General features: G+C 54.4%; 3 protein-coding genes across 8 annotated transcripts in view; 2 read left to right on the top strand and 1 right to left on the bottom strand.

Annotated features, from left to right (window-relative positions):
- Window positions 1–1254: 1254 nt before the first annotated feature.
- On the top strand, window positions 1255–8134 carry GAL3ST2 (galactose-3-O-sulfotransferase 2). Of its 2 annotated transcripts, XM_069023873.1 has the most exons (4): window positions 1255–1382; window positions 4941–5027; window positions 5479–5758; window positions 5836–8134. In XM_069023873.1, the coding sequence occupies exons 1-4, from the start codon at window positions 1357–1359 to the stop codon at window positions 6694–6696; spliced, it is 1254 nt and encodes a 417-aa protein (XP_068879974.1). In that variant the 5' UTR covers window positions 1255–1356; the 3' UTR covers window positions 6697–8134. The 2 variants fall into 2 exon arrangements, with proteins under 2 accessions (XP_068879974.1, XP_068879973.1); XM_069023872.1 differs by lacking the exon at window positions 1255–1382 and having other exon boundaries at window positions 4879–5027.
- A 469-nt stretch (window positions 8135–8603) lies between these two features.
- On the top strand, window positions 8604–12548 carry NEU4 (neuraminidase 4). 2 transcript variants are annotated; one of them, XM_069023871.1, is made up of 4 exons: window positions 8604–8781; window positions 9330–9767; window positions 10145–10400; window positions 10815–12548. In XM_069023871.1, exons 2-4 carry the CDS (start codon window positions 9567–9569, stop codon window positions 11861–11863), a joined length of 1506 nt encoding a protein of 501 aa, XP_068879972.1. In that variant the 5' UTR covers window positions 8604–8781; window positions 9330–9566; the 3' UTR covers window positions 11864–12548. The 2 variants fall into 2 exon arrangements, with proteins under 2 accessions (XP_068879972.1, XP_068879971.1); XM_069023870.1 differs by having other exon boundaries at window positions 8700–8781; window positions 9562–9767.
- An 847-nt stretch (window positions 12549–13395) lies between these two features.
- UBXN7 (UBX domain protein 7) overlaps window positions 13396–16544 on the bottom strand; it is a 34449-nt gene continuing 31300 nt past the window's right edge. For 3 of the 4 annotated variants that reach the window (XM_069023865.1, XM_069023867.1, XM_069023866.1), the window contains 4 exons: window positions 15344–15527; window positions 15162–15230; window positions 14497–14684; window positions 13396–14194 (listed from right to left, as the gene is read on the bottom strand). In XM_069023865.1, the coding sequence (XP_068879966.1) occupies window positions 14008–14194; window positions 14497–14684; window positions 15162–15230; window positions 15344–15520 (621 nt within the window). In that variant the 5' untranslated portion in view covers window positions 15521–15527 and the 3' untranslated portion in view covers window positions 13396–14007. Of the gene's footprint in view, window positions 14195–14496; window positions 14685–15161; window positions 15231–15343; window positions 15528–16544 lie in introns of those variants that run through there. The other variant, XM_069023862.1, reaches the window with a different exon arrangement.

Genomic DNA, 16544 nt, shown 5'->3' with positions numbered 1-16544 from the left:
TAATGTAACAGGAGAAAGAGGTCGCTGAAATGTGCCCCCCCTGCCAGCAGCAGCTGGTGCTATGCCAAGAGTAACCCTAGAAATTCTCCATAAAAGAGCACATTGACTCAGGTTCTACCAAGAAACTCAAGAAAAGCAACCCTACACCTTGCTAATCTCTGCATCTTGGTAAGCACTGAATTTGGGGCTGGTCTGGGGAAGCTGTGATTTAAAAAGAAATGCTGTGTATTTGGGTGCTCTGGAAATGTAGCAACGTAGGTGAAGGATCCCAGAGTGCTGAGGATTTGGCTGTTGGCGAGGTGCATTGGGCCAACAGCATAGGAGGTTTAGAAAGGTGGCACTGTGTGTGGAGAGGGAAAGGAGACCACCAGGAGGTGCATGGAACGTGGCATGGCTGTAAAAGACCAAAAGCAACAACTCAATCCCCCCCCAAATCCAGGCTGGGAGGTGTGGGTACACTTTTTGTTGCCCAAATGAGGAGAGCATTGGCTTCATCCTGGTATGGGGAGCAGGGAGATGATCCCACCTCCAGACCTGCAGGACAAATTCTGCTCTCCCAGGGCGAACTGCAGCCATCAAACCCCGTTTGTGAAGTGCTGGTGTACAGCAGCCTCAGTGGAATCTAAAATTCCTGCATAATACGAATTGTAACAGTTGTTAATAACACCAGAGACAAAGCATAAAATAATGCCCCTTTAGGGGCAAGAGTTCTCCCTCCCAAGGCCTGGATACAGCCAAGTCTGTTAAGCTCTTAACCTCCAGCTACAGTAATTGCATTTTTACCAAAAAGTTTGAAGTCTAAATTTAAGAGGAATTTTCCGTAGGTGAACTCCATTCCTGTTTGGCTGTTGTCCCTAATTTGCTCTTGCCAAATGTATCTGGCAAAGAATTCCTGTCCTGAGCAAGAAGCAGAGAAAAGGGACAGCAGGCACTGACCGTGGCCCCTGGTGATGTGATATTGTGCAGGATGACGAAGGTTCAATGCCCTCCACCAGCCCCCTGCCCGGATCCTGCCCGGATCCCGCCCCCAGCGCCTCCCTCCTGCAGCCAGGAGAGAAAGGAATCCCCACTAAGGAATCCCTGTTAAACCTTTCCTTCCCAACAAAGCTGCTGCAAATGCCATGTCCCGAGGCACCTTTTTACCTGTGTCCTGCCATACCAGCGATTTTCATGGCTTATTAATTAACTCCCACCCACTTCTGGGAACACCTGGCCACTCCCTTTGTCCTCACCTATCCCAGCCATTTATAGCAGTGAAGGGATGCTAGAAATAGAGACGTGGCCACGAAAAGTCAGAGGAGACAAACAGGCACTGGAGTCAATTTGCAAAGGAGATACTTCTCAGCTCGCAGCAGCATGAAAAGCCCTGGGTGCACTCCAAGGTAAGGGCAGAGGGAGCTGAGTGCTCAGGGTGCCGAATTAAAACTTGCTTTGCAGGAAGGTCTGGTTCAAAATTCCTGGAAGTTGTTAATAACCTATGGAGTTAGTTACAATTTGCTCCAGGGAAGGGAACATTTTGCCATTAATGTTTTTGCCTGTGTTCCAGATATCTTAATTTAAAAGAACCTTGTTAGTTTGATGCTGATGTCTGTTATTTTCGGCTTAAGCCAAAGGACCAAGAAGGGGGTCCCAAGCCTTAAAGCATCCATAGCTGTACCTCTAACAGAGGTAGTTTTCCATGTTTTCTTCCCAAAGGGGAGATAGCACAGGCTGGAAAGGCAAGTGGAACCTCTGGCACCAGCCCTGCCAAGTGCTCCATAGGGTTTTTGGCTTCTTAAGAGTTTTGTGTCTTAGCAGTCAGCTCCCAAGTGCTTCTCAAAAGTCTCCCAGGCTCGTTCAGGAAACTTCAGCACAACATTCAAGTTGGGGTTTTCTCTCTTGAGCTTTGCTTTGCCAGATCTTAAAGGTCTTTTCCAGCCTAAGCAATTTGATGATGCTGTTCAGGTCAGAGACTTGCAGTGTTGTGACAAAGGCAGGGTGTGATGCTGAGGGAACACAGCTTAAGGCTCTCACAGAGATGTGCCAGGGTGGTGGGTGCCTAGCAGGGGTGAAACCTCAGTGCAGGTTTGCAGACATAGAATCAGAATATTCTGAGCTGGAAGGGATCCACAGGGATCATCGAGTGCAACTCCTGGTCCTGCACAGGACAACCCCAAATATCACACCAAGTGTGTGATAACATTGTCCAAATGCTTCTTGAAATTCTCATAATTTCCATGACATGTATTTGAAGCATAGAGAGCCTGAAATGTAGTTGTTGTTCTCAGCAGACTTTCAAGCAGGCTTACTCATTCTGGAATGAGTACTGGAAGCAAGGTCTGGTAGCAAATCCCCCACTGGCCCTGTGCTGCTGTCTGGGAGAGCAGTCACACTGTGTTCAAAACAGGGTGTGTATGCTCCAGGTGAAGATCCTATATGCCTTCAATCAGTAAAAACCCTGAAACATTTCAAGAGCTCATTTGTTTCCAAGCACAAGATCTGCAGATCTTGCAGAAATGATGGAAGTTTGTTGTAAGAGGAGGGAAAGGTGCTCAGTTTGCTCCGTGAGAGGTTTGTTTGTTCAGCCCCCTTATTCCCACAGTGTGTGTGTGGATGTCACACTGGAGGCAGTGACAACTCTGCAAGCCCAGGGGGTGATGGGGACAGGAGCCCTGCAGTGGTCAGGCACAGACTCTGTGAGTGCACTGACCTGCACCCTGTGTACCTGCAACCCTCCTCTGCTCCCCCCGGTCTCTTTTTTCCCACACTCCTCCCTGGGGATCTCCTCAATCCCTGCCCTTGGCTCTTCCCCTGGACACCTTCCTCACTCACCTTTGCTGGGCTGAGGTGCAGCAGAGTTCCCTCCATGTCACCACTCCCTGCTTGCTCCCTGGGCTGGAAGGCAGATATCTTTCCATCCATCCATCCATCCATCCATCCATCCATCCATCCATCCATCCATCCATCCATCCATCCATCCCAGGCACAGGAACAAGCACCATGCCATGATAATGCATTGTTTGTCACCCCTGGGACAAGAAGCCTGCCATTTCTGCATGGAGACTGGCACCTCCATGGACCATGTCCTGCAGAGATCAGTCACTCTTGCTTCTTAAAACTGGCCGTGCCAGGCAGTAACCATAGTTTTGGCCTGGCTAATTCAAACCTTCATTGCTCCCTGTGTCTCCAGGGACAAAATCTGGCTGTTGTTTGCTTTGGGGCACATCCAGACAAAATGGGTCTACTGGGAGCATTCAGTTAAGCTGGAGATGAGCTCGGTGTGCTGAACGTGTCTGAGTATTTGGAGGCAGAATGGCACTGTGTAATCCTTTATTTGAGTAAACAACTATTAAAATATTGTGGGATGCCTTGAGGTAATAAGATGGAGAGGTCTGCAGAGCCTGTGTTCTTGCAGCAGCAGGGATTGATAGTTCTTCCAGAGCATATTGTGATCCACATCTGCCTTCAGGATGGCACTGGGTGTGTGTGATTTGTTTGCCCCATAACACATCACTCAGAGTTGCCATTTTGGGAACACTAAAGAAATAAATGGACTGTTACTGCACCCATTAAACTTGACAGAAAAGGTGCAGCAGGAGGATGTCAGCTTAGGAAGGACCTCCAGGCAGGCAGGGTGATGTGCTTTGGAAAACCATCACACCAGTGGCAGCTTCAGTTTAAATGAAAGACCAAGGAGATTGGTGGGGTCTGCATGTGGCCTGCTCGCTGCTCATGGGCTCCTCTGTCTTTCTTCTCCCATCTCATCTCCAAGGACCAGGGATTGTCCCACTCCCATCCCCCTAACAAGCCTGGGGCCAAAAAATGAGGAAATCCTGATGAAGTCTTGCCTGCAGGTCTGTCTTGAAACTCTTCATGCAGAAGCTGTGCTGCAAATTCCTGTCAGAGGTTGGTTCCACCTGTGGTTGAGGGTCTTCCGTGGCTTTGGGAAGGGCTCTTGGAGGAAGGCTTGAAGGCTTGCTTGTTCTCTTTGGAGAGTGGAAACCACAGGTGTGACTATACCATACTGTAAATTGGGATTATATCTTCTCAAAACAGTGTAAAGCCTGAGCCAGATCTGCTGCATTTTGGGCATTCTGCAAACATGGAATTCACCCAGGGTTAAAAATCTTCTACGATGAGAGAAATCAGATCAAACTTTGTGGTGAAAAATTCCTTTTTGGTGGGCATCAAACCTTCAAAAGATCCTCTCTGTGTCCCAGCTGGAGTGCACTGCTGATGATGATGGTACCATAGGATGGTTTGAGTTGGAAGAGACGTTAAAGACCATCCCATTCCAACCCCCAGCCATGTGCAGGGACACCTTTGATACATCATGGTTGCTTAATTAGTGCTGGAAAAGACTCTCACCTCATTATTATCCAGCCCTCCCATTTGAAAGGGGAGTGTAATAAATCCATTACAGGTGCTGTTGGGTAATTTGATTTTCTGTCCTGAAAAATCGTATTTATATTGAAAAACAACCTCAGTTTAGTGGGTTTTTTCCAATCCTCATCTTCTGGAGTGATGTGATTACAGGAGCTGCTCAGGTTTCTCACCAGGGAAGTCTTTATACCCCTACAAAGGGCTCGTTTTCTGGTGAATAATCTAGGAGTTTGAATAGTGAATAAGCTCTAAAGCCCCAGAAAACCAAAAGAAAAGCAAAACAAAAGGCAGCCAAGCAGAGCAGGAGACTGTGGGAGGAGCTGAGGCTCTGTCTGAAGCACACTGTGTCTTGCCAAAGGCCAAAATTAGGAGAGTAATAGTGAAAGTGCAATTTCTCACTGTCTTGCCTCTAATGCCAGAGCTGCTGACACAGTTTGTGGGGTCAAAGGTGGCTGCCACCACTGAGATGTAAAACTGTGCTCACAGTGATGAAAGTTCCCAAGGGCAAGATACAAAATGTGGTGGTTTGGGGAAGGACTATCGGATAAAAATTCACTGAGACTCTTCTTTTTTTGCAGGCATGTCAGGTGTCTCATCATTTTCAGCCTCTGCCTGGGACTTTCCTGCCTCTCAGGATTCTTCCATATGAAGAATAAGAATGACAGGTAAGTGAGGCAGAAGCAAGGTTGCAGAGCTTCGTGTGCGTGGAGCAGCTAGGATGTGACCTCTGACACCTGATTTATCTATCATGAGACTTGGGCTAATGCTTGAAGGGTGGTGGCCCAAAACCAGGTCCTAGTTTGGACCATAGTTTGTCCTAGTTTGGATGTGGTCCATGTTTGGGGAAGGAATTGAATTAGCCAAAGCACAGCCTCTTTGGGACAAAATCAGCAGTGTGGGGAAAAAAAAGGGGATTGAGCTGGAGTCTTCGGTAAGTGAGAATCTGGAGAAGGGGAAAACTGTCTGACATCCACACTGGAGGGTTGGGGCTGGTTTGGATGCAGCCTTGGACCAGCCTGTGGTATCAGAGGAGCGCCTGGGTTTGGCTTTGCCAGGTCTCAGAGATGGGATGCAGCACCAAAGAGTCTCTTTGCCCCATCTGTCATCTTCCTGCAGCATCTCAAAGAGCCCTGAGGAGCTGCTGATCCCTGCCATGCCGTGCCATGCCAAGACAAATGTCATGTTCCTCAAGACCCACAAGACAGCCAGCAGCACTGTGCTCAACATCATGTTCAGGTTTGCAGAGAGATACAACCTCACTGTCGCCCTCCCTGCTGACCAACTCTTCCACCTGGGATACCCGAGGACTTTCCTGGCCCACTTTGTGGAGGGTTTTGAAGCCATAGGCCAAAATTACAACATCATGTGCAACCACCTGCGGTTTAACCCCTTGGAGGTAAGAAAGAGCCGTGATGCCTGCGGAGAAACCTGGTTGAGACAGCAGGACTAACCTCTTCTCCCTCCCACAAATAGGTAAAAAAGGTGATGGCAGCCAACACCTTCTACTTCTCCATCCTGAGGAACCCCATTCCTCTGCTGGAATCTTCCTACATCTACTACAAGAACAATGTGCCTGCCTTCAGGAGCTCCAAGAACGTGAACGAGTTCCTGGCATCACCCACAAAGTACTACCACCCAGCGGATTACAGGGAAAGCATCTACGCCAGGAATATCATGTGGTTTGACTTTGGCTACAATAACAACGCGGAGGATGACACAAAGTACACCCAGGCTGTCCTGGAGGAGATTGAGCAGAACTTCCACCTCATCTTGATAGCAGACTACTTTGATGAGTCCATGATCCTCTTGAAGCATGCTTTGTGCTGGGATCTGGATGACGTGATTTACTTCAAGCTCAATTCCAGAAGCCAGGACACTGTCCAGACATTGACTCCAGAAAGTGAGGAGCAGATAAAAGCGTGGTGCTCGCTGGACTGGAAGCTCTACCTGCACTTCAACCAGAGCTTCTGGAGGAGAATTGAGGAGACCATAGGGCTCGAGGTGCTGGCAAAGGAGGTGGGTCACCTGCGGACCAGACAGAAGGAGCTCATGGAGACCTGTCTCTCAGAGCAGGAGGCAGTGAGGAAGGATCACATCAAAAACAAAGGTCTCCTGCCTTTCCAGTCAGGGGCTGCAAATATCCTGGGTTACAACCTCAAACAAGACTTGGACAACAGGACTCTGAGAATGTGCCAGAAAATGGTCATGCCAGAGCTCCAGTACACGTCCTACCTTTACACTGTCCAACACCCGCACAAGAAGAGGAAGGAGCTGGGATTGCCATTGCTGTGGACCAGCCTCCAGGAAAAGATGGCGCTCCCAGTGCCCAACTAGGACATGTGGCAACCCGTGTAGCTTCCCACCACTTGGCATCACCCCTTGTCTGACACGTAACTGACCCACAGGACTCTTGTGCATTTGGGGACCTTGAGCCAAAGGATTTGCATTGGCTGGATCCTGGGTGGTCCTGCCTGCCTGCTCCCAGCTGGAGAGAGCCAGGCTGGCTGCAGCTGGCCTAGACATTCCAGCCTCTTGATCATTAATCACGAGCATGATCATTTGCCTTCATTTGATTTTATTTGATATCCATGGTTACATCCAGTCTGGTCACAGCTCACTGGAGCAAGTCCTGACTTGGAGGGTTTAGGGGAGGGAAATCAGGGGAGCGTGACAAGAGGATGCAGTGCTCAAAGGAGCAGGAGAGACGGTGGGTGTCCCATCCAGCACCATCCACACTCGGTGAGGATAACCACCACACACTGCTGGGGCTGCCTTTGGCATGGGAGCCCCAAGCATCCTGCCCAAAGCCAGGCAGGCTGGCTGCCTTGCCCAATGGCATGTGACTTGTGCCTCTCACATGTGTCACCAGGTGAATGAGCCTCTGTCCCCTGTGGGCAAGATCCGTGCTCCCCTGAGAGGAGGTTTTGCTCTCGGGCAAGAGTCTCTGGGCATGGATGTTCCTTTGGGTGCAGCATCCCCGAAGCCCGTTATCAGCAGATGCCTTTTTGGGGCTCCCCTTGCTCTGTTGGCCAAACTCTCCAGCATGGATTAGGAGGGGATGGAGTGAGGCACAGCTTTGGGCACACCGGTGCCATCCAGGTCCCTGCTGCCGCCCTCACCAGCATGAGCAGGAGGAGATGCTGGCTCAGCTTTAAAACACTGGGTTTTTGTCAGTGTCAGTTGGCAGTGACAGGTGTGTTGGGAACACGTGACAAGCAGTGACACCAAATCCATTGGGCTTGGTGCTGCCATCCTCACAAACCTTCCTGGCACTGCCTCAGCAGCAGGGCCCTGGATGGCAAGAGGGGGAGCATGGATCTGGGGCCACTTGGCTGGCAGTGTTGCCTTGGAGGTGAAGCTGTGGGGCAGCAGCTCCAGCCGGGAAGCAGGAATGATGCTGTCAGGGGGAGAGGGGTGAGAACCAGAGCCAGGATTTCCCTCAGCTGTGTTTAGCAGCTGAGGCAGGGGTTAACCAGCCCAGGTGTCCAGCAGGATCAACACAGATTAACCGCACTTTCACGGTCCCCTGCTACAGGAACCCTCACGAAAATTAACCCAAGGCTTGAGAGGCTTTTGTAGCAGGCAGGCGGAGCTGCTGGAGCCACACGTGGTCCTTCCCGGGCCGTTCTGCAGTCTCCGCCTCAGTTTTCCCCTTGGAGCTTTTGATCCGTGACTTGCCGTGTGAATTTTGTCAAGCCCTTTTAGCTAAACTGATGACAGAGATGGACTATAGGTATAGAAATAGTTTCTTAGTAGCTGATCTATGTGCAGGTGGGGGTCCTGGGAAGGTTGGGGGTCCAGGGAAGTCTGGGAGTCCTGGGAGGGCTGGGGATCCTGGGAAGTTTGGGGATTCTGTGGTGCTGGGTGTCCTGATAGGGCTGGGGATCCAGGAAAGACTGGGGTCTTGGGAAAGCTGAAGATTCTGGAAAGGCTGAGAGGGCTGGGGGTGCATGGAAGGTTGGGGGTCCCGGGAGGGCTGGGACTCTCTGGACTACGGTCCCCAGGCTGGGGAGCTCACGGCCGGAGCACCTGCACAGGGAGGTCTGGCGTCTCCCAGCCTGCAGGAGGAGGGAAACTGAGGCAGGAGACGCAATCCCCACCCCATGGATCCCGTTGCTTCCCCTCCCGGGGGTCCGAGCAAAGTGGCTCGGCAGCCGCGGGTGCCCCGGCCCTATCCCGGCCCGGAACGGCGCCTTTGTGCCACGGGCGCCGCACCAGCGCCACTGCTGACTCAGGGATTTTTCCCGGGCACCGCCGTGGCAGCCCCGTGACCCATCGGAGGGGGGACCCTGCGAGGGGAGGGGGTGGCAGCGAAGCAGTGAGGCGACAGCTCTGCGGAAAGCCGGCAGCGGCGACAGCCGGCGTTACCCCGTGGTGGGGCCGAGGGACAGAGGGGACGCTCCAGCTGAGCACGAGCCGGTGAGTGCCTTCGCTTTCTCCGGGGGGTATTGAATCAGCAAAAGCTCCCGATGAAACCACAGGTGAGAGTGGCTTGTGGCTGCTCCAGCTGAGGCTGGAGTGGATGGCCATCTGCTTCTGTGGTGATAATGTCCAGGGAAATGTAGGGACATGTAAGCTGGGGACAGCTGACCGTGGTGTCACTCCTGTCCCTGAAGGAAAGGCATCTGGGGACAGCTCTCACCCATTGCCACAGGGACAGCCCCGCTGGGGACCTCACTGTCCGTGCTGTGCAGCTCCGGTTCCCCCCGCAGAGGAGGGGGAACAAGGGGCCAGCTGGGTCCATTGCACGGGAGGCACCAGAGGCACAGGAACCCTCCCTGACGCTCTCACGATGAGCCTGGGCTGCTCCGGGGGTCTCGTCTGTGGGCTCTGCCCTCCCAGTGCCTGCTGGAAGAGAGCATGGAGCTGCAGATCTCACCCTGCTCTTTGCTCACTGGCCTTGGTTTTCCAGACAAACATTTTAAATATCAAATTCATTTTATTTCTTTTTATTTTGGGGTCCCCAGGTCAGCCTCCTTGCTGGTACCCTATGCCCTGACCCACCTCTGAGCTGTGGTGACTTGCCAGCATACCTTCAGCCCCTCTCCACCCTAGCCCTGCCCCTCCACCCCTGCTCCCGGTGGGTTACCCAGACCCAAGTTAAACCCCAAACCCTTCCAAGGACAACGCAGTGCCCCTGGCCACGCCCAGCACCCAGTCCCCCCATCTTCATCAGCCCACCGCATCCTTCTGCTGCAGCTGCCATGGGCTCCCGGCACTTCCCCGCTCGGACCGTGCTCTTCGAGAAGGAATCCAACGGTGTCACGTACCGTGTGCCCGCCCTGCTCTACCTGCCCTGTGTGGCCAAGCTGCTGGCGTTTGCCGAGGAGCGGCTCAGTGCCGACGACGCCCACGCCAACCTGCTGGTGCTGCGCCGCGGCTCCATCTACGGCAGCTACGTGGAGGTGGGACTGGGGTGCACCCAGCGTGGGGACACGCTGCGCTGGGGACAGACCGGGGGGCCTGTGCCCATCACTTGTGTGTGGCATAGCCAGGCTCCTGCAGGCAGCCACGTGGGGAGGGGATCCTGGCATGGGTGAAGTGAGTCGCAGAGTCATGGATTGGTTTGGGTTGGAAGGGACCTCCAAGGTCATCTCATTCCATGTCTTGCCTTGGGCAGGGACACCTTCCATCATCCCAGGTTGCTCCAAGCCCCATCTGTCCTGGCTTGGAACACTCCCAGGGATGGGGCAGCCACAGCTGCTGTGGGCAAAAAAGTGGGATGGTCCTTAACCCTTTCATCCCTCTCTGTCCTCTCCTCCTCTTCCTCCTCCCTGTGCAGTGGGAAGACATGCGTGTGCTGGAGACGGCAACGCTGCAGCACCATCGGTCGATGAACCCCTGCCCAGTCTACGATGAGTTCACAGGCACCCTCTTCCTCTTCTTCATCACGGTGCTGGGCAGGACGCCCGAAGCCTACCAGATTGTCACTGGCCAGAATGTCACCCGCCTCTGCTGTGTGACCAGTGCTGACCAGGGCCTGAGCTGGAGCACAGCCACAGACCTGACGCAGCAGGTCATTGGTGCGACCATCAAAGGTACCCATCCACGGGGGGTGAGGCGAGGGGAGAGCAGCCAGCAAGGGGGTGGCCCTGTGTTTTGGCCTCCTGGAGCCACCAGTGGCATCTCTGGGGGTGACCTTGATGTAGGAATCCCACAAGCATCCAAAAGAGTGGAAGAGGACCTCAAGCAGAGGGCAGAAGGGATGGAGGGAGTATCCATATCACTTATTGGAGGGGGGGAGAAGATGGAGAGGCCCCATAGCCAGGGGTAGGAGCATGTGCGAGGACAACCAGGCAGCACTGGGCTCTGCTGCCCTCCCACCCCACCACTTAGCTTTGCTTGACTGAGAGGAAGCCGTGGGGACCCTTCCACATTGGGCATGGCAGGGCACCATGGTGGTCACTCTCTACCCCATCCCACCTTCACCCCATCCCATCTCCGCTCCCCAGACTGGGCGACGTTCGCGCTGGGCCCTGGGCACGGGATCCAGCTGCGCTCCGGCCGGCTGCTGGTGCCTGCCTACAGTTACCACATTGACTGCAAGGAGTGCTTTGGGCAGCTCTGCAAGACCACCCCACACTCCTTCGCTTTCTACAGCGATGACCACGGCCGCGGCTGGCGCTTCGGGGAGTTCATCCCCAACCTGCAGACGGGCGAGTGCCAGCTGGTCTCAGTGGACGAGGAGGATGGATCCAATGTCCTCTACTGCAACGCCCGCAGCCCCTTGGGCTTCAGGGTCCAGGCGCTCAGCACGGATGACGGGGCTGTCTTCCACAGGGGGCAGCTTGTCCAGCGGCTGGTCGAGCCCCCCCATGGCTGTCACGGCAGTGTCATTGGCTTCCCTGCACCATTCGTGTATGTCCCCTCCACCTCCCGGGACACTGGGATGCCCCTCAGGGGTTCACATCGCTGGCTACTCCCTGGGGCACTCCGGGGGTTTAGGCACCTGCCCACCCGATGGGCAGGAGGTGCTGAGCTGCCCACCAGCAACCACCATGAGCCAGATGGGCCCGATGAGGATTGTCCCACCCCTGGGCATCACGATGATGCCCACAATGTCACCATGGTCCAGGGGGACTCTGCAGCAACCCCCCCCAGCCCCACTCCCTTCTTCCAAGCACCAACCTGGATCCTCTACTCCCACCCCACCAGCTCCATGTCGCGGGTCAACATGGGGGTTCACCTGAGCACCTTCCCTAGGGACGCGGAGAGCTGGACAGAGCCCTGGGTCATCTACGAGGGTCCGAGCGCTTACTCGGACCTGGCTTACATGGAGCTGCCCTACAGGGACGCGCCGGTGGCCGGCGGCACTGCCATCGCCTTCGCCTGCCTCTATGAGAACGGGATGAGGTCACCCTACGAGCAGATCTCCTTCAGCATGTTCACGCTGCTCGACGTGCTCCAGAACATTCCCCTGACGGCCGCTGCTCCGCGGCGGGGCCGCAGCCCCGCGTGCCACAGGGGGAAGAGGAGGCGAAGGAGCTGCCTCATCTCCTAGAGCCCCCCAGCTCAGCTCCCCCCGTCCCCCCGGTGCTGGATCCTGGAGCATCAACCCACAGCCTGGGTCCTGCCACTGTCCAGCACGGCCACATCACACAGAGGTGTGTTACTGTCCCCAAACTGGGTTTTATCTCATTTTTATTGCTATTTTTTAAATTCCATATTGGTTGGGTGGGGAGGCTTTTGCCCCCAGCACCGCCCCAGACTCCTCTCCAAGTGAGAGCCACCTCTGGAAACAGATACTGGGGGGCAACAGCAGCAGTGCAGGGGGGACGCAGCCAGGGGTACCCTGAGCCATCCCTGTGTGCCAGGTGCTGGCTCAGGAGGACATGATGCTCCAGCTGTGCCATGCCTGGTACCAACACCCTGCTCTGAGGGCTTTCCTCCCCTCGTCATAAATAGGCTATATAAATATGTTATATGATGTTAAATTCCTTCTTTTTCATGAAAAGACTTTTTCTCAATGGTCTCTCTGAAGTCACTGTGAGGGTTTGGGCTGGTGGAGAGTTCTGTTCCTTCATTGTAGCTGGGATGGGGCTGGGTTTTCTATTTGGGCTGATGATAAAGAAATGTTTGTGTTGCATTACTTGTCTGTCTGGGCTTTTAGTCCTCTCTCTTTGTTATTTTCCTTTTCATTACTATTTATGATTATTATTTCAATTATTAAACTGTTCTTACGTCAACCCAGGAGATGTCTCACTTTTACCCCTCCAATTCTCTCCCCCTCCCACGGGCTGGGGGTGAGTGGCTGGGTGGTGCTCAGGTGCCAGCTGGGGTTCAGCCACCCCAATGGCCCAGTAACTGTTTAATCTGGTCGGGGATTTGGTTTTTTAATGTGCCATGGCCATCACTGCTCTCCTCTGACCACTGTCAGTCTGGGGGCAAATCCTCTCCCAGCATGGGCAGGCATACCTTGGGTCCTGTAAAGCTTATGGGGATGGGGTTGAGCACAGGAGGGGGGTCCTGCTCCTGGGAGTGAGCAGCAGCTGCTCCTGACACTTGTGTGTGGGTGAACTTTGGGGGGCTACACCTCAATTCCAGCTCTGCCTCCGCCAGCATGACTCCATCCAAGTGCCCCAGCTCAGCTCCTTTGGTCTCCCTCACCTCTCCTGCCCTGTGCAGGTGACAAACACCAGCTCAACTGCCCTAAGTGTGAACCAATTAACAACAGTGTCCAGCTCTTCAGTGTGTGACAGGACCATGCCTCATTTTGCACCAGGGTGAGTGGAAGCTGACAAGTGACAGACAACACAGAGAATAGAAATTTTCAGTTCCCTTGAATTTGCAAAACAGAACTTAAAGACTACCTAGCAAATTAGATAAAAGGGTGTAAAAGCAGACACACAGGATGCTAAAGGTAGCTGGAACCAGTGGAGAAACAGGTAATGAGGAACATAGTGACTTCTGTGTAAAGTTATGTAACAACAAACAACAGCTCCTGCCCTGAGAGAAGTTCAAGGCAAGGTCACAATATTGGGGCACTCAGTGAGTACAACCACCAGAGACCCCTTTAGACAACCCTCTAGGACCACAAAAGGACTTCCAGGAAGGGGTGGGGGCATCTAAATTAATTCTAGGAAAGTGATGTTTATGTATTTTCTAGGATGTCCCTTGTAGTGAGTATGTCTGATCGCGATGGAATGAACACCCTGTTGTGAAGTTTCACGACAAGCATTCAATTAGAGGGGATAGCCTGTGTGTGTCCAGCTCTGTGATAAACAATGCCTGCTTTCTAATGCTTCAAATTGTGTTACAAAATTGGTTCTCTGCCTCATTTCAGTATCACAACGAGTGGCTGAGGCAGCTGCTGGGCTCATGTCAGGATGCTGGAAGCCAGGTCCTCACCTCCATCCCTTACCAGGCCAGTTTCCAACCCCAAACAGCCGCCAGCCCCAAGGGAAGGGATATGGCCCCGGCCAGGGCATCTGCACAGGAGCAGCCCTTGGCACATCGGCCCCACACGCTGCTTCAGCACCTGGGGTGTCTGTCCCCACCGGGGCTCTGTCCATCTCTCACAGGGCTCTGCACCAGGCTGGCGTGACAGCGCCTGCCGTGCCCCCTCCACGGCGTGTGCCAGCAGCCAAGTGACCCCCGGGGTGACCCCTCCTCCGAGCAGCAGCCTCCTGGCACCACCACCAGGCCCTACTTCCCCTCGCAGAAGCCACAGAGGCAGCCGAGGCAGCCGTTGAGGATTTGGAGCAAGGCCAGCACCATCTCGGCCACGCTGATGAGCAGCAGGAGGGAGAACAGGACAACGTGCCAGCTCACGATGCCCTCAGGCTCCATGCAGATATTCCAGGTTCTCCGACTGTACAGGTAGTTCTCAGCCCTGTGTGACAGGAAGGGGAGAAGGTGCAGGATGCTGCCTGCAGCAGGTCCAGAATCCCATTGCTTTCTACCGTGCAGAATCCCCCAGACACCCCATCCTTCATCCCGAGGATGAGCAGGGTTAGGGGGGGGTGATGGAAATGGAAAGCACCATGTAGAAATCCGTGGCAGGTGAGGACTCCTTCAGCTACCTGGGTCTTGCATCAATCACCACCAGCAAGCGCCCACCCACCTCACCACGCTAATTAATGCACTTAATTAGCAATAAATTGATGAGGCAGCACAGGTGATTCAGCCCCTCACCTGGCATCAGGCCCCTCCTGGTCGATGGCATCCACGAAGGGGTAACCCCAGAGGGCTCCGTGCCTGAGGCCGAGCTCGGTGGTGTTGTAGAAGCAGAGGGGGCCGTTGGTCAGTCCCACCCCAGAGAGGACAAAGCAGGCGGCAGCACCCAGGAGCGCCAGCTTGGAGAGCACCACGGAGATGAACGCCTGCAGGGAGCACCCATGGGGGCACAGAAAGTCAGAGGGGCTCCAAAAAGCAGCTGCAGGTTGTCAGCAGAGTTTGGGAGGGGGGAAAACTCCACCCCCCAGCTGAGGCTGAGGATGGAGCCATCACTGGGCTGGGCAGAAGTGGGCAGGGGGAGGCAGTGACCTGCAGAGCCCATCCCAGCACTCACATGGAGCCCTGTCCTCTGGGGAGGTAGAACCCTGCCATGGCCCATCACAGGGCCATCGGAGAGCAGCACCCTGCCAGGACCTGCTGTGGGAGAGGGGGCCCCCACCACACCCCACCGTGGGACCATGAGAAAGGGGCCTACGACCCAACACAGGAGAGGGGAGACCTGTCACAATCCACCACAGGGCCGTGGGAGAGGAGGATCCCTGCCACATCCCACTGCAGGGCCATGGCAGAGGTGGGACACGGCCACATCCCTGCTTTGGTTGGGGATCCCAGTGCTGCCTTACGTTGTGGCGGGTGCCGCAGCCAGAGCATTGCCAGCCCAGTGCCGTGATGTGGGTCCCTGCCAGCAGCACCTGCAGGGACAAAAACACAGCTGAGGGACAAAGGGGAGCCACCTGCCCTGCTCCATCCCTCTGTCCCTGCTGCAGAGCCGGGAGGAAGGATGGGTACATCCCGCAGTACTCACGGCAATGCCGCTGCCCCAGACGCCCGGCACGGCCTTGGCCTGGCTGCTGATGTGTCCCTCCAGCAGGTACTTGGATGCTCCAGCAGGGAAGAGCAGCAGGATGCTGGCTGCCATGGAGAGCGTGCCCAGCACCAGCAGGCAGGGACCCACGATCCGGCTGCACTTCCCCACACACATGGCTGTCCTGCACAGGAATAGGGAGGAAGAGGAGGAGAGGAAAGGGCTGCGTTTGGCCCCGCAGCGCCCCAAGGCTTCCCCACCCCATGCCCATCTCACAGTTGTGGGTGGATGGGAGTTGCTGGGTTGTGCTTTTGGCTCTCAGCCCACCCCACTGGCACTGCCCCTACCTGAGGGCAATTTCCAATGGAAACTCTAATTGCCAAATGGGCAGTGGAGTTCCCACACCAAACCCCAAGATCTGTGCGACCGCAGGGTTGGCTCTTCCAAGATGTGTCCCAGCTCATGGCAGGGGGAGATGGTCTTTAAGGTCCCTTCCAACACAAATGAGTCTGAGGTTCTATGAAAATGTTACTGCAGGGAGACAACCACCCACCACGGCTCAGTTTGGCTTTCAGTTTCAACGAGCAGGAGGGAGCCAGGAATGAGGCAAAATCCTTGTACAAGGGCTCATGAGTATTCTATCAAATCCACAGTAATTCCATCCCTGTCACACACTAGTCCTACCATAGGTCTGAGTATGTTGAAATGAATTAAATTTAATTAAGAAAACATTATTACCTACCCTCCAGCATCTTATTAAGTTATGAGTTTATATAGAAAGCACCTGCCCATCCCCAGGTGATACCTTGTCCAAAATTGCTTCTCATCTGTACCTACAAGATCCTCATCTTGTACAGGATGCCCACTGGTCACTCTGGGACTGCTGGAAACCACATGGTTTGCTGTTGTCCTGCCTCCCAGGTGTTTTCTACCCTGAGTTCTTTTTGCTTGAAGTTGGGCTTACACATTTTCCCCTTTCCTGGTAGATCTCAACCCATTTTGCACAAGCTCCCTGAGGTCGAGCTGTTTCCTGCTCTGGCTGATTTTTTTCATGCTCACTCTGGCTTTGCAAAGCAGAAGCAGCTGTGGCACCACGTGGTTGTTTCCGTGGGAAGAGCTGCCTCAGCCCCCTCATGCAGGGCCTCAGTGCCGGGGAGGAGCGGCTGGGGCAGCACTTCCAGCCCTGGCACGGCCTGAGGGG

Source organism: Aphelocoma coerulescens, chromosome 9 (assembly GCF_041296385.1).
Source record: "Aphelocoma coerulescens isolate FSJ_1873_10779 chromosome 9, UR_Acoe_1.0, whole genome shotgun sequence".
Lineage (NCBI taxonomy): Eukaryota > Metazoa > Chordata > Aves > Passeriformes > Corvidae > Aphelocoma > Aphelocoma coerulescens.
The sequence above is the reverse complement of the archived record's forward strand: the minus strand, read 5'-3'. Positions and strand labels throughout refer to the sequence as shown.